The sequence below is a fragment of the Diplotaxodon limnothrissa genome, linkage group LG18, assembly GCF_057381915.1.
Source record: "Diplotaxodon limnothrissa isolate DT_005_m linkage group LG18, D_limnothrissa_male_GT1.1, whole genome shotgun sequence".
Classification (NCBI taxonomy): Eukaryota; Metazoa; Chordata; class Actinopteri; order Cichliformes; family Cichlidae; genus Diplotaxodon; species Diplotaxodon limnothrissa.
This window is the reverse complement of record NC_140613.1, coordinates 12,956,861-12,974,662: the sequence shown is the minus strand read 5'-3', so window position 1 is coordinate 12,974,662 and position 17,802 is coordinate 12,956,861. Positions and strand designations below refer to the sequence as shown.

Here is a 17,802-nt window from a genome sequence, read left to right as displayed (position 1 = left end):
CATCCCCCTAACGTTTGCTCCATAGCAGACCGGACAAATCACACTGCTCATCTAGCTCCAGGATGCTCCGGCCTGATTTCAAGTCCGGTGTCTTGGACTCCAAGCCTGATGGGTTCGATTTTCAGCTAGCTCCTCCTGGGCCATGCTCAGTTTCTGCTCTGATGCCTCGAGGTCTTATTGAGGGCAGAAACCTCAGAGTCTTTTCCGTAGAAATCAGATTAAAGTCCATTGATGTTTCCCTTGGACCTTCTGTGGTTCTGCTGTTCGGCTCTTCCCAGAGGTCAGCTCCTGTCTGAGCCCCGACCCCTGTGCCTTCAGCTTATTTTCTCCTGGTGTTTTTCTCCATTCTGAGGTGCCTCCTGTCCTCAGTTTTCCTTTGTCTGTGGCACGCCCTGTTTTGCTGCCCGATCATCAGTGTTGGTCCGTCACTGTCCTGCACAGTTTTAATGCAGAGTTGTTAAGGTCAGCATTGTTTTGCTCGGCCTCACTTTTCCTCCGGGCTTAATGGGCGTGTCGTCACAGCTCTGTCCGCTGAAGCTGTCTTTTTCCATATGGCAAGAATGTGAAGAGTGTGTGAGAGGGGTGTGTCCGATCAGGCACTGCCTGCTGTGGATTGAGTGCAGGTCAAGGTGTTCGGAGCGGATGGTGCGCTCAGCTGCTCGCATAACCCTCTGTAGAGCTCGTCTGTCCGGCATGTTGCTGTTCCCGAACCAGACAGTGATACAGCTGCTCAGTATGCTCTCGATAGTTCCTCTATAGCAGGTGGTCAAAGTCATTGGTGGGAGCCGGACCTTTCTCAATCTTCTCATTTAAGAAGAGAGACTGACGGAAATCTCCCCGTGTAGTGAAACGGGCCTTGGATTTAACACTCTCCATCTCCGCAGCCTGATATCGTTTTCCTGCAGCACTGTTGACATTTTCAAGCTGTTGTTATAGGTCCAGCTGCTGTAGCATTTGGTCAGGGTCACTTCAAAGATGGTGGAGGAGTGAGCAACGATGGTGGAGGGGAGAGCAGGCGTCCAGGTCAGCCTCGGCTTCCCTACCTGTAATCAAACATAAAGAGAAAAAAAAAACAAAAAAAACAAAACAAAAACAAAACAAAACAAAACTAATGATGTTGTATTGGCTATATCAGTCAGAGAGGGGAGAAACACCGGGGCCAGGCCCTGTGTCAGCCTTCACTCCCCCTTTTTTTTTTTTTTTTTTCTCTCCATATAATCCTCTCATAACCCACCAAGCTGACAGGACGACACAGGTACATTTTAAAATTCTTAAGATTGTATTTAAAGTTCAAAATGGAATTTTCTTTCATTCAGTAATCACCTATATTTATCAATCGGCAGAAAACTTGTCACAATTTGACTTTTCTAACCACTAAATTTGTCATATCTTCACTGGTTTGTCAGACCAGTGTTTTTTTTTTTTTTTTTTTTTTTGTTAGCAGAGCCAAAGTTTAGCGACTACCGAGCGGCCTCAAAGGAGCCAAACTTATTATAGGCCATCAACAGAGAACAACTGCAACTTCTGGGAGAGCCCAAAAGCCTTTCGTACTTCATTTTCTAACAAAGTGTTGTAAATTTATTGTTCGTTGGAGTTCAGTTGAACTAACCGCTTCTCGTATCATACTTCCTGTTTACTAGACGTCGCTAACGGGCACATCCGGGACAGATTCTTTGCTCCGCCCACCTCTAGAAACGTAACATGTTCTCTTCACTCATTAGTACATTTCAATTTCAATTTTTAATCATCTTAACCTGCTGCACATCCTTTCAGCTTGATCCCTCTTCCTACCCAATCAATACAAGTCCTTTTGTCATTCCTTAGTGTCCTGTCTCAAATACAACTCGCTATATGCCTTTTCCTTTGCCTTCACCTCCTCGTTCTTTACCTACTTGACAATCCCACTTTTCCTTTGCTGACTTATTCTACCTTTGCCTTTGAATGCTTTACTGCACTTCCTGATTTCATCACCCAGTATGCATTAGAGTCACATCTTTAAATATTTCTGAAGTTTTATCAAAGAAGGAAAGCAAAGCTAAACTAAACTAAATCTGAAGCACTGGTGTTTGGCATGTCAGGGAATTAATCAGGAATGGTTCATAATATCACAGTGTACACTGTGATATTTGTAATACACTCAGTTAAAAGTGTAAATGAATAAAATTAATACACGTGTGAGAAATTTCATACGCTTAATTATGTGAAAGTGATAAATGACAGCCAGAGTGAAATACACCAACTCTGACCATGTAAAACAAATAGAAGAACATAAAGCTGATGACAGTTGACAGTTTTTGCAGTTCTGGAATTATTCATGGAGCAATAATTTAAATACAGATTTCTCCTTTCATGCTTGCATCCCCAAAGTTATAATTAATAAAACTTCCTACATTAGCACCGTCCTTGACTTATAGCCCTGTGAAACAATGCTTTCTCTAAGTTGAGTATCTTCGCTCAACTATGGCTAATCACAGATGTATTATAAAGATCCTGACCCCTATTATAGTCATAATTTATCCAGCAGCTCTGCAGGCCGGTGATTGATTCAGTTCATCTCACAGTGAGCATTGTCCATATTAGAGACGCTGCATGACTGATCACTGTACTCACTGGCTGCTCGCCAGCAACGATAGAACCAATTATACCTGCAACCCAGCCAATGGCCCTCCTTAACCTGTGAAAATGATGATCTGGTGCAAATGAAGTGAGTGAATTAGAAATCCCATCTGTTGATGCTTCGGCACCTTATCTCTCATTGGTTGCAGTTTTCAAGGTCACTGTAATAAAAAATTTCAAAAGACAGAGGGGAGGAATAATCTCAAAGCCAATTAGGAATCAGTACTAATGCACAAGGGTGCTGTAATTAAAGCCAACTAGAGAATTTTAGCATCATTCTGCACCTTTGTTTTCATCTTATTACTCCCATTTGTTTTGAAAATTGTTTGAGGCTGGCGTGAAAGGTTACAGAGAAGTAAAGCTTCAGGCTTTGGTACAAGCTTGGAAAAGGTTAATAAGAGTGCCTCCCTGATGCTTTGAGCTGAACACTGTCATTTTATTTCCATGCACAAAGTGAGTTTAGCAGGACATTAGGATATATTTTTAATCACATGGCTAGAGCTAAATATTGTTCTCACAACAGATGCTGTTTTTTTTTGTTTTGCTTCAATCTTCAGAAATTATTGGAAAATATCCTTCTCAGTTAACAAAATCCTGACTACACATTGATAATTGAAGCAATTAAATAATTATATGGAAAGACCTCTCAATTCTCATGTTTAAGAAACTGGAAGAATGAAAAGATTATACCAGTTATACAATGTTAATTACTGGAAAAATCTTTTCAGTTGTAAATACACTAATTAGCCACATAACTAAAACCACTGACAGGTGAAGGGATTCATAAACTCGTATAGCACAATGACACCTTCTTTAGGGAAACCTTGAGTCATGGCATCATATGGTTGTTACTTGGACATGCACCACTCAGCTAAACATTGGAATAAGAGTGCACAAGGTCTTGAGACTGATCAATCTGTCCATGAGCGATTCCTGAAATGTACTGAGATAAGTGTGTAATAAATTCATGAAGCATATAGATACAAAAATATGTGCTTTAAAGTTCTCTAATTCGGTGACTGTCTCTACCAAAGGTAAAACTACAGAATATCAACCTCATGGGGATCCTAGATTAAAAGTCAGCAGGCTTACCAACGTTATTAGGATTGGACCATACATATCTGTCGAGGTATTAAATCTGGACCGACAGATTTGAAAATGGCTTGAGAGTGGAGGACGAAGTTTTAGATGAGTCTTATAGAAACTTTCTAAATCCGCTACTGGTGTCATAAGAAGTTAAGTGAAAGTTTCTGGATGGGAGAGTGGGGCAAGGTTAGCTGATCTAACACCTGTACCTATGCAACCCTACACACCTTTTGTTAACTGACCCTAAACTTTAATTAGCACCTTCCTTTTCATCTTTCTTTGAAAGGAAGAACCTTATGAATGAAGCATTTGTTTTTCACAGGTTATTGTGTCCAAGGTTTTTGTAGAGTTACGAGTTATATCAGGTTTGTCAAATGCTTTTTTTAAATCTCAGGTTATAAAGTTCTATATTTTCATAACATGTATCTGCATTATTAAAAAGTTTATCATTAGTTTCTAGACTAAATATTTTATTTATTTATTTAATATTGGCTGTGGGGCAAAATGAGCTCGAGGCTTAGGGGTCAGTTTAGTCAGTGGTTTATCTAACAGCAAGACAAATAAGTGGTCTTAAAATTTATGCGGCATCAAAAAAATGAATAGATCATAATAACTACATTGGATAGTTGCTTGTGCCACATAAGAAAATAAGATAGACACAATGCACCCTTTTTGTCAACACTCATCAGTTCTAGTATTTTTCTTTTTTATTCTTCATTTTGAACAACGATACCTTCAAAACATGTGACGTGCGAGTCTTTATGTCTCTGCCTCCAAAGTTTGCTATTATAAAAATATTTGCAGCATTTTATTCCATGTTGGAATAACATGGAATAAAATGTTATTCCAACATGGAATAACATTTTATTCCATGTTGAGAAACATGCAGACAGCTGCATGTTTCTCAGCTGCAATGTTTCTCAGCTAAACATGCAGCTGTCTGTATAAACTGAAAGTAGAAAGAAAATCATCTCCATCTTCTCACGATGTTGAAAAGCATGAAAAAGGTATTCAATTTAAGACTTCAGTGTTTGTTTGTTTTTCTTAAGAGTTGGTAATGCATATTTGTTGTATGTATTACAATGAATAGGGAGGGAGAGCGAGGCTGGGCTTCTCTGCTTAGGCTGTTGCCCCCGCGACCCGGCACCGGATAAAGCAGAAGAAGATGGATGCAATTTTCCCTCTAAGCCGTGTGCGTGCGCAATTGCGCACTCCTGGCACAGTCTCTGTGCACAGAAAATCTGCGTTGCGCACAAAAAAAAAAAAAACATGACACATGAAAAATTAGAGGGAACATTGGATGGATGGATGGATGGATGGATGGATGGATGGTATTCCATTTTTAAAATTAGAATACAAATTTTTGGTCACAAACTTGAGTTGTCATATACATCTGTGAGTTTATGTGCACAACAGTACATGTACACACATGAAGAATTTGACCTTTGTTCCTTAAATATATGGCATTGTTTCTGACTGATATGCTGCTCAGAGTCTTTTGCTCCTTGCTTTTAAATCAAATGGCACTCTCGACATAAACACAAGCTACTGCAGCCCAGCTGTCTTAGCTGAGGAAACAAAGGTACATTTGTTCCTTTTTCGTAAAATATTGTGATGATGTTACATTATATTAGGCAGTCAGTTGCCCACATTACACTGTAACTATCACCAGTTTGGTTATCTATTTTGAACACCTCAGCTGGAAAAAATTCTAAATGGTTTGTAGAGTTGGCCACAGGTCTGCATGTCAACGGGAGGTAGAAGATTGCTTCATATTTTGCTATATATAACGTTAGTGTTTCTAAAAAAAATTTCTTTATTAACAAAGTAAACTAAAAATACACTTTATCACATTTTATAGTTTTAAAATTGGATAACAACTGACTTGAACACAATATGAAATGATGTGTTTGCACTATAGGAACTTTGATTTTTGATAGGTTTACTAATCTGAAAGCTTTCTAAATTTTATTTTTGTAGTTTTCCATTTGTAGATAGTGCGATTCTCTGATGTGTATGTGTTTCTACCTGTGCTGATGCTAGCATGACTAAAGCTAGCTAAGTACCAGTTAAGCAAGGCAGAAGCATGAACTCATAAAATGAACAGAATCATAAGAATATAACATGACGAGCACCGCAAATGTAACAAAAATATGTTGACATCAAATGGTATGTTATTTGAAATCTATATTAAAAAATGACACATTGATTTTTTCCAATTTCTTTTATTTATTTATTTATTTATTTATTTTTACCAGTTGTCCAAATTAGTCTGTGATCGGCCTTAATGTCCCTGGAATCAAATTTATATACAACTAAATATGACTTGCAAATATGTTTTAAATGGATGATTTCTCATTTAATCACGAATCATCCAGTTACATATTTGGTGAGTCCTAAATTTGATGCCGCTGAACTTTTCAGTGGTTAGTTTTTAAAAAGCCCCCAAATCCCCTATGAGTAAGCACTTGGCGACAGTGGGGAGGAAAAACTCCTTTTCAATGGGGCGAAACCTCCGACAGAACCAGGCTTAGGAAGGGGTTGCCATATGTTGTGACCAAGTGGGGATCAAATGTTCACTGACAATTGTTTTTTTTGTTTTACACTCTCAGAATGAGAGAGGCATTGAGGCACCACCTTCTGCCCCCCGGCATCACTGCTGTGCCCCCTCCTTCTGACAGGAACTGTCTACAGAGCAGGTATGAGTGATGCCTGAGTGCACACACAAGTCATAAGTTCCTGGCTCTCACGGCTCCTCTGCAGAGGGTTTCCCTAAGAAGGGGGGCATCGCAGGGGGCGCCAGGGGACGGGGGGCTGTGCCAAGAACAGGAACTTCTGAGGTGTGTATGTCCTGGTGAGCCTCTACCTTTTACAGGTGGTTGCAGTCTGGATACAGACACTTCAAACCTCATCTGAGGACAAAAACTACAAGAACAACATAAAAATGGAGAAAACATACTTTCTAAACATGCAAGGTTTCAGGAGACGGCAGCACTGCAGAGGTGAAGACAGGCAACTGTTTTAAATACACAAACACTTACATAGACACACACACACTCACAACAACAGAAGAGAAACAAAGAGAGAGAGAGAAAGTGGTTATCAAGCACATGAGGTGAGGACATGCAGCCTGGTGAGTCTGTCTGTCTGATTGTGAATTTCTTTGCAAAATAAAAAGCTCACAAATATATTGTAAGAACAGGCTTTTATTTTTTTTTTAGTATATGCTGAATTAACAGTATAAAAGCTACTCTACCTGAATTTCACAAAAACATTAAATAAAATACAAGTTTTAAAGGAAAGGTTTTAATAAATGATTGTTTAAAAAAAAAAAAACCAAAGTAGAAGACAACTGTTTAGTTGAAAAGTGTTAAACATTCAAGATATTCTCGCTCATAAAAACTTATTTCATAATGTAAACTAGGACATGTAGAAAACTTTCATACTTACTGAAAGATATTTATTAACACTATCTAATTACCAGCATATTTTTCTGAGTGTTACTGAATATGTGTAGGCAGTAGGACATTGGTGGTTGCCTAGGGGACAGAATGTCAGCTATAGTTTGTTTTAAATTCAGTTTCATTGCTGAAACTAAGAATCAACAGGCTGTAGAGGGAGACTTTAATTGCATTCAAATCCAAGATGGAAAAATCTGTGCAGATTTTGCATATATTAACCATTCATTGGAATAATCCAAGTATACAAACTAAATATCACAGGAGAGCTTATGAGGCCACAAACATCGACGAGGTCCAGTTCAGAGACACAGGTTTAGCAGAAGTGAAGCCTAGAGGACAGCTGGCAGCTGCACACGTCTGTCAGTACCCACCTGTCACAAACAGCAGCCTTTTCATGCCTGACTCTGCATAACTGTAAGCGCTAAAAACTGTTAAATGATGAATAAAGAAATCATCATGTGCATAGTTGTTTTAAGGGAAAAATAAACTAAACCCACAATTTCATTTCAACATTATGAGTAAACTAATGCAGGTATGAGCATCAGGCCTATGCTGTTGTTGTCTCATACTGTTATGTCCCTTGCTGTTAGCTTGTTAGCTTTCCTGTTTCTTGCTTTTTGCCTGTTGTTCCCTCTGATTTTTTTGTCTTCCAGCTGTTATTATCCAGACTTTGAATTCGTTATTTAATATGTTTGTAAGGTGCCGATTAAAAATTTAGATTTATTTAAAAAAAATCAGCGTTTTTGAGGGTTCAATTATCAATATTTAAATCCGTCCTAAAGAAAACTTAGTAACTGTTTTATTTAACAGTATCTTGATCGTGTTAGCGCACTGGTAAAGTTTCAAATGTTTGCATTATGCTGCAGTCACACAAGGGAAAACAGTGACTGGTGACCACGGCACAACCGTGCGCAATGAACTTGCGATCTTATTGGAAATGGTTGCTGAGAAGAATGGAGTCACGTTTCTGTCTTGAAAAACGTTGGTGTATCAAGAATTTAATAATATGCCAATAAGCTGATTCCGTCTTTAAGGATGATATTGTATTTAATTGTCAGTTTGACCTCAATCTGGGATGATAAGATGATTCGCTGAGATAAACCTGTGAAAATTGCAAATCTGTTGTCTTTAAAACACACAGAAATTCAAATGAATTGCTTACATTCAGAGTCTAATCAGAACTCAGTTTTGAAACAAATAGTTGCGTAGTTGCTGCAGAACAGTAGTTTAACTTTATAATGACATAAGTGCACAGCAACCTTGTTTTGATAGGAATATAACCAGAAAAAAGACACTTGGAAACTAACTTAGATGAACCTCTTTTTGCAAAGAAACATGATACAGATGAGTTGCAATAATCGGCGTACACCGACTCAGACTGATTGCAACATGTCAACAATCTGCCTGCATTTCTACATTTAATGGGAAATATTTGTAATTCAGAAGTCTGTCTGACAGCATTTGGAAACACTTCATCTCCCACTAGGTGACCTGTGCAATCGCCTTGTCAGACACATTGAATGCTCATCCCCACCCAGAGACTGTCCATGCAACACGGTCTCTGGGTGGGGATGAGCACTACTTTTCATCAGTTAGCAAATGCGAAAAAAATTAAATGCAATCGGCAGTCAAACTAGATGCAAGAAGTATATCTCATCTTTCCTTAGCTTTAGGTCCATTTAAATAGAAAAAGAAACAATACATTTACAAAAAATGCGAGCTACACCACTCAGTTTTGGGGAGGAAGGACACAAGTTTATGTCAAAAATGTTTATTATCCATGGCTGTACAACAGAGGCAAAGAAATGATCCTTGATAGCCACATTTTTAACATGCTGACAGCAAAAATTGTTGTCTTTCATTTTTTAAAATTGTAAACAGAAAGTAAAGAATTTCAAATACACGTTGTCATGTAGAACAAATTAAAAACATGAAATGCATTCAATACCATGTGGCGAGATTGTGAATAAATTACATACTGTACATTTGCTCAAAATGAATGAAAACAAAATGCAGAATTAATGAGTGTCAAAGAAAATATGTTACTGTTACATTCATATTTAGCTCTCTGCCAGCAATGCAGCTTTTCACAGTTTTCAATGCACAGAAACAGAAACAAACATCTGAGGTACAACAAAAGACAAATTTTCTTCTGGTAGATCACATAACTGTATTTTTATACACAATACAGACCACAATATAATAAGCACACAATATACTGTATTGTCTGTATTTTTCAGAACAGCAATCAGTCCGAGGGGAAATGACTGACTGCTGGTTGCGAAGATCTTGCAGTCGTCTGGAGAATATTTATACCCAGGATTTTGATGACGTATGCATCAGCAGTGGCATGTTCTAATGAGGCAAACAAGCAAAATACAAGTCTGACACACTCTTCCACTGCTGTCTGTCACTTCCTTTCCTTTAATGTCAAATGCACCTCCTTGATCAAGAAGATTTTGCTGGTATCTGTCCTCCCATCTTCTGTAATGCAAGCTTCATTATTCCCCAACTTGAAAGAAAAAAGAAAGTTATTATTTTTTCATCTCTCACAGCGACCTCATGTGAAAAAAGGTAGCTGCAGGTTTAAATTTTCCTGTGAAGCTTGGAAACTCAAGAGGACCAACATTAAAATTTTCTAACGCTGCTGTTATTACCTGCAACCACTCAGATATCCACCAGAGGACAAGCAGTTCATTAAACCATCATCTTAACAATCTATCATGTTCAGACCGCCTGAGGAAGGAAAAGAAAAAAAAAAAAAAAAAAAAAAAAAAAGGAAAAACTTCTACTCGCAGGCACTTAAGGACAGCAGGGAGGAAATGTCAGCCAAGAGGCAAATTAAATCTCATAGCTATTTGTTCTTACAAAGAAAATCAGGGGAGATTTAAATGTCGTTTGACAGGAAATGCACATGAGAAAGAGTCTCATCTCTGCGGCTGTTCAGTCATCAGCGATCACTGCAGAGAAGCTGCTTTTCCTTTTGCCCCCAGATGCAGAGAATGACCCCACCTTTAGAAGAACATTTTGGAGGATTAAACTCCAAGGATGAGCAATGTTTCTTACTCTGTTACTCTTTTTAAAGCAGGAAGCGAAAGATCCTTCGAATTGCTTTCAACTGCTGGATGCTAAAATGTTTCTATGATTCTGCTTTTCATACGTTATTCCCAAAAATAAATTCAGCTTTGTGCAAAATGTGTGTTGTTAAACCAAGATTAAATACTGACCTTACTCAGTTGTCAATGTCCGATATGTGGTTCTCTATCTGCAGTAAAAGAAATAAGATTGCTTTAAATCAGTCAAGAATTAATTTTTATAACTAGGCAGCAACATAGCCTTCCCTTTTCTAGCTCAATCCACAGTCATTAAAAAAATGAAACACTTCCAGTTCTAAGTCTGAAATACACATCAGTACATATTTAAAAAATTAACTGGTTCGCACAAGTTCTGTTATTCATTTAACAAAACCCATAAACGTGAAAAAATGGATCCATGCTGCATTTTATTAACAGTTCAAGCTGCTGGTGGTGTAATGGTGTGGGGAATATCTTCTTGACACATTTAGTAACACCTGAGCATTGTTTCAATGACAAATAACACTCAGAGTATTGCTGCGGACCATGTGCATCGCTTCATGACCACAGTGTTCCCAGGAGGATGACGCACCATGTCACATAGCTCAAAATGTCTTAAGCTGATTTCTTGAACATGGCAGTGAGTTCACTGTACTCAAATGGACTCCACAGTCATCAGAACCTGGTCAATACCTGAGGATCTTTCATGTCCTGATTTTTAAAACCTTAGAAATGGCTGTACTTTTTTTTTTGTTTCGCAAATCTTTTTTTTTCTTTTTGTTTGTCCAAACCTTGAAAATGTGCATCAATTCACATCTCATCCATGTCCTCTGAGACACATTTTATACAGTGTGTTTTCACTAAATCAATATAGGGATTTGGGGTTTTTGTTTATTCTAAGCCTTTTGGCCACAGTATCTATTGGATTAACACATATAAGCTTTAATGATTACCAGTAATCAATAGTTTAGTCTGCTTGCAGAATGAAGCCAATAAACCACCCAACAGTGGGTCCAGATCTCATAAAACAGGAAGCAGGTATGATTATATAACCTTTCTTTAGTGTCAAAGTAAGGCAATAGTTTTGAGAAATAAAACTGTCACAGTAATAAAACTGGAAAGCAAATGTTCAGTTAGATGATTTATGATTTTTAAAGTAAAAATTGGTGATATGCTGCATGCATTACACTCTTTTACTGCATTACAGTAAATTAACACCACCCAAAAAGTTTCACAAGTGTATCCAGAGAGTGATGTAGTTAGTAGCAGATCAGTTTCAAACACTCTGTGAGAAACTTTGCTCCGATTTCATTCTGCACACGGCGAAGCGTCTGCAAACAGCAGCCTAACTTCACCGAGGAGCTGGAGGTGCATAGCTTGTCACCTGCAGCTCTTCATCTAACAGCTTAGTGTTGTTGCTCCGTCTTGTTCCGTTACTCCAGCTGTCTTGTTTCATAGCTGAATGACAGCATTAATTACTGAGGTAGCTGACAGATGTGTCCCATTTCTTGTAAATATCTTGTGAAAGTCAAGTCTTGTTTTGTCAGTTAAATTATTTTTAATGCTTGGTGGCATCAGAAGAAAATGTTTGGTTTGCCATGGCAGGTTTCAATACAGCAGTTTTTCCAAGTATGTTGCCGTGGAAACTAAGTATAAACGCTCTCTTCATCAGTGATCGTGCGTTACCTCACTCAGCGATAGATAGTGACTTAAAAAAGTCTGGCACTTAACTGTATAATTAAATTATTTACTCTTTTATTAAAATAAACAATGCTTTCAAAGATTTATAAAACTTCTATGCCTGAGGCTTTGCGTATAACACAGAGAAGAAGTTTGCCTTCGAGTTCTTCTGGCAGATGGGCTCAGTACCACACATTTTATTCAATCTGAGGGAAAATTATAAGGGTCTCTCCCAAACCTAAGTTCTGTTGCCTGAACCTGACCAAACTAAGAGTTTAAAAATGTAAAATACATTTCCGAAGACAAACTCCTCCCATTCAGGTTTGTCTGAGACAGGGAAGGAAAGCCAAAGTATTCACAGACACCGTTACGTGCTGCTGACTTTGGTGTTTTCATGTGATTTGTTCAGTTTCATGGCGGTTTGTGATAGAGACGACCTCGAATTATTTTGTCATTGATGATAGTTATTACTTTGTAATACAATATTAATTCAAAACACATTAAGATTAAGCTTTAAAACAACAGCTACTACTTTTCTTGGTTGCCACAACAACGTGTCCCCACTTTGCAGCATGTATGTTGTTCAGACAGAGACAAAATACACCTCACTCAAAAATAACATAAAATAAAAAAATTGCCCTTCTGACTTCAACTAATTTAATTATATGTAATTTATCCATGTAATTTTGTTGCATAAGTACAATGTAAAATGTTACATTTAATGGGATCTGGTCAAACTAAACTTAATTGATTGATACACATTTAGTTTGTACCAGGCACATTATCTTTAATTATTAATTAATTAAATAAATTCAAATGTAATTTTATATATATTTCAGAGTATTGTATTGTGTTTATTGTGGGTGAAGAATCATTTTCTGAGTGTTTTTACTCATATAGTTTAGACTTTTCAAATCATGCTGATTGTCACAAAAGACAGCAAAACTTTGTATCCATCACCACGAACAACCTGATTACTTTTTCATGACCATTTCACCTTTTAGTTTTATAAGAATCCTGTATGACTCAAATGGTTCCATCTAAGGCAAAGTTATTTATACAACAGAGTTGAATGTACATTATACTTACTGTTATTATTGGCATATTATGTCAGTGGAAAACATTTTCCGCATCATAAAATAGATAAACTACTATGCAAGAGTCTTGAAACACCCCTCATTTCTTTATATCTTGCTTGGGAGATGGGATGGGAAACGTCGAAATATACATGGATATACAGAAAAAGAGTTTTTATAATTCTGCTGTGCTTGAAAGTTGATATTTGGTGTGAGCACCTTTATTCTTCAACACAGCCTGAAGTCTCACAGACAGCTTTCATGTAAGCTATTCCTGAAGTATTCTTCAGGAATAGTTCTCCAGGCTTCTTTAAGGACAATCAAAGTATTCTTTGAATGTTGGGTGCCTTTTATTCTGTTCTCTCTCAAAATGATCCCACACTGCTTCCAAAATGTTGAGGTCCAGGTTCTGGGAGGGGTGTGATTCATGACTGTGTTTCTCGTCAGCTACTATCGGCTTTTACGGCATTGACAGTGTATTTGGATCACTGTCGTGTTAAAAGAAAATGACATCAGCTGTGTTGCAGATGGTATTGGTGGATTGAAATTTGATGGTTCTGTTCTGCATTCATAGTTCCATGTAGATGCTCACCACTATACCTCTCTCCTGACCTCTGTGCATACTGGCAATGACTTACACTAATGATGACAACGATTTGGATTCATCAGTCTACAGGCCTTGTTGCCAACGATTTTCTGTCCTGTTCTTGTGTAATTTGGAAGCTAGGGAAGTACTGCCAAAACTATGCCTCTACGCGGGGGCGGGGGAGTGGACTTTGAGTGTCCAAAGAAAAACTTTGAAGGACCTTCAGAAAGCCTGCACAAATATGAATCAAGTCCACTTTAAAAAATTACAAGAAAATCTGTAGGTAATTAGGACTTCTTGTGACTTTTGCAGACACGCACGCACACACACACACACACGCGCGCACACACACGCGCGCACACACACACGCGCGCACACACACACACGCGCGCACACTTTGCAGCTAAATTGGAACCAAATAACTTCTTATTAATACTGGACATGGGTACTTGGCCTGCTCACCATGTCGCTTGTGCCTTCATCTTCAAAGTCGTCTTCACCACCGTCTGTCATCTCCCCTGCCTCAACCTCAGCCGTCCCCTCCACTTCCTCCCCCCCAGAGTGGTCTGCTGCATCACCATGGAGACACTCGCACACCTCCTCCTGCTTCCTCTGCATCTCTGGCAAAAGACATCAAGAGACAAAGACTGGCAGTTAACATCAGAGCATAGTAGATTTATTGACTTTCTATCTTGTTTTGATAATAGAAGAACCTGTATTTCAGACAAGCCTCCGAACAAGCATTTAATATGTTCAGTATCATTCCGTCAACTCTCCTCAAAGGACGTTTGTGTGGCTTTTATTTCAGTACATGGCGGCCTCTCTCAGCATCTTCCCCGTTTTTCTATGCATGCTCATCAGACAGGTCCTCCCCTCCTGGCTGTCAAATCTTACCGGCGTCAGAGCGATGTTGCCTCTCTATCTTCTCAAGCCTTCCCAGCAGTGAGTCGATCTTGGTTTTGATTTGCGACAGTTCCTTTTTGATTGTTAGAAGCTGATCTGTCTTCACTGCAAGCATACATTAATAAAGTTAAAAAGCATAATTAATGGGATGTTCTACAAGAGACACTGTGACAGCAGCAGACTCTTCTCAACAGTCAAGTTCTTCACTGAAAATGTGGCACAACTGATGAAAAGCAGGAAATCTCACTGTGTTGCATTGAGGGGAGAATAATAATAAGCATGCGAGAGTTTGAACAGTACAGCAGCTGCTAAAGCCATAATCTCACTGTTGTTGCTACCAGCGAAAATGTTTCTTTCTTAGCCATGTTTTACCTCAATTTTTGTAGAGGAAAGATCTGGCTCTTACTATTAGATTTACCACCTTGTTACTAGCTTAGATGATGAGAAAACAGCTGCCTGCTTGCTGTAAAACAATAGAAAGTGATGAGCAATATGATGCAGAAATGCTACACAGAGCAGAAAATAAAAAAATAACCAAACAACTAGCTGAGACTCTGATCTAAGATTTATTCTGTATAATTTTGGTTTATTCCCAACATTTCTGGTGTGCTTACTTTTGTTTTAACACGAATAAAAACTCTGGTTTAAATGTGTTTCAATGCATCTCAAGAAAAGAAAAAAAATTACTGTTTATCCCAGTCATTCCTAAAGAGTGTGGCGGTGGTCTGCAGGAGGTCAAAGTTTCTCATGTACAAACATGTAATTAGCTTGAAGCTACAATGGAACAGCTTAAATATTTACATCAAAAAGGTCATCAGAACTAAAGAAAAGATGTGAGATTCAAATGATTTGTTTTTCTTTTCAGATGGCAAGGGAAAGGAAAGTGTTTAATGAAGATTCAGCCTCAACAAGAAAATCACCAGAAGATCAAAAGGAATCAGAGAAAACACATCAAGTCTTGTGTTTCAATCAGAGTTTTGATTAAAGGTTCAGTCGGCGCAGGTTTAAAATTTGGCCAAGACATCCTTAAGTTTGACAATGGCTGGCTTTGTCACCTGACTGAAGATTAATCAGCAATGATTGTTAAAATCAAATGATAATAAATGCCATAATAAAGTAATTTTTCAAGAAGAAAATATTTAAAACCAGCTTTCAAATGTGACAATTTCTTGTGAATCTGTTCGGTTAGCTTAGGAAGTCATTATGGTCATTTTTTTCCTCCCCATTTTATTGCATTATTTGACAGTTTTTGCCTCAACAATCAAAATAGCTTGTACATTAACCTCTTATTAAAATCAAAGGTGGTGTTTTTAAAAAAATTACTCATTTATTCAAGAGTAAATCGCATTCAACGACAGTTTTGACATGAAAATGATTCAGCATTTGGAAATCACTACAGTTTTTTATCTCCAACGTGAGGATAAGCCACTTTTCTTTGTTTTGTATGAAAATCTCTTATTATTTTGGGGTTTTGGACAGTTTGGTGAAAAAACAAACAAACAAAGTACTGTAAATGTCAGTTTTGGCATCTTAAAAATTACAATATTTTTTTTTTAAATGCACTCACTAGACACTTAATTAGGTACACCTTACTAGGACCAGGTTGGACCTCCTTGTGTCTTCAGAACTGCCTTCATTCTTCATGTTATTCAACAAAGACTCATTAAGATGCTGGAAACATTCCTCAAAACCTTTGGTTCAACGCTGACATGATAGCATCACACAGTGCACACTGCAGATTTGTTGGGTGCACATTCATGATGCAAATCTCCCCCTGCATCACATCCCAAAGGTGCTCTATTTGACTGCGATCTGGAGACTGTGCAGGACATTTGAGTACAGTGAACTCACTGTCTTGTTTAGGACACCCATTTGAGAAGATTTGAGGTTTGTGACATGGTTTTATATCCTGCTACAACCAGCCATTAGACGATGGGTACACTGTGGTCAAAAAGGCACTGGGCATGGTCAATAACGATACTCAAGTAGTCTGTGGCATTTAAACAATGCCCAGTTGATATTAAGAGGCCCAAATTGAGCAAAGAAAGTTTCCTCCACGCCTTGGGGGCGACCATGGTTCAGGGGATTGGGAAGCTCATCTGTAACCGGAAGGTTGCCTTTTCGATCCCCCTGCTCTCTCTGTCCTGGTCGTTGTGTCCTTGGGCAAGCCACTTTACCCTACCGCCTACTGGTGTTGGCCAGAGGGGTCGATGGTGCAATATGGCAGCCTCGCTTCTGTCAGTCTGCCCCAGGGCAGCTGTGGCTACAACTGTAGCTGCCTCCACCAGTGTGTGAATGTGAGAGTGAATGAATAGTGGAATTGTAAAGCGCTTTGGGTGCCTAGAAAAGCGCTATATAAATGCAATCCATTATTATTATTATTATTATTATTATTATTATTATTATGACATAATATAACAGATTAATTTTGACCATGTCATGTCTAAAATCTTTGAGTCGCTGCCATGTGATTGGCTGGCTAAATATTTGAGTTAAAGAGCAGTTGAACGGGTGTACCTAATGAAGTGTCCAATGAGCGTATACTCTAATCAGTTCAAGAGGGACTATCAAGACTACTAATGAAAATAATCAGGAATTGCAGGCCTGACCTTTTTCGATTATTAACCTTTTTTTTTGTTTCGAGAGCTTAGCATTTACACTTGCTGAGTACATTTCCATCATAATGGGCAGAAATGATACCCGCCAACATGTGTTCAAAGTTATGATAATAGGAAATGTTCTTTGTAGCGGCTGAATTTATTTTCTTTGCCATTAACTTGACTCAAACCCCAAAAATGGACATGGAGGTAAGTTCAAAACAAACAATCACATAAAAATCACATTTAGAAAACATTTGGAAATCACTTTAGAGATGGCAGGATACTATAGGAACAAAAAGGGACAAAGAAAAACCACCAAACATACGTTTAGGGCCAGTGATGGAAGAGCCGACATTGAGTGCTCGGGAGGAGGAAGAGGAGGAGGAAGAGGAAGAGCAAGCCCTGACTGGAAAAGAGGATTTGGCTCTGCGTGTGGTTGGGACAACTAGTCGTGAGCGTTTGATGGGGATCACAGCTCGGGTCGGAGGCACAACGCGGCCGTGGTACTCAAACAGTCTGAAGACACATGAAGAATAAAGTTGTAGCAACAGAAATATTCCAAGAGTATTACAATGCAGAGAAATAACAAAACAAAAAAAGTGGGGATATAACTCTGTAATCACTATGGGAGTTTTTGTGGAGATTTTTTCCCTTGTTTTTGGTCAGATGTTTTTATTCAAGCAGCAAGGAACACTTACAAAGCACCTAATAGACATGCTG

General features: G+C 38.4%; 1 protein-coding gene across 1 annotated transcript in view; it reads right to left on the bottom strand.

Moving 5' to 3' along the window:
* Positions 1-9,231: 9,231 nt before the first annotated feature.
* Positions 9,232-17,802, bottom strand: part of LOC146613209 (RNA-binding Raly-like protein) — a 48,156-nt gene continuing 39,585 nt past the window's right edge. The window contains exons 5-9 of the mRNA XM_085377932.1: positions 17,408-17,598; positions 14,474-14,587; positions 14,042-14,199; positions 10,391-10,428; positions 9,232-9,675 (exon numbers count right to left, since the gene is read on the bottom strand). Coding sequence (XP_085234058.1) covers positions 10,396-10,428; positions 14,042-14,199; positions 14,474-14,587; positions 17,408-17,598 — 496 coding nt within the window. The 3' untranslated portion in view covers positions 9,232-9,675; positions 10,391-10,395. The remainder of the gene's footprint in view (positions 9,676-10,390; positions 10,429-14,041; positions 14,200-14,473; positions 14,588-17,407; positions 17,599-17,802) is intronic.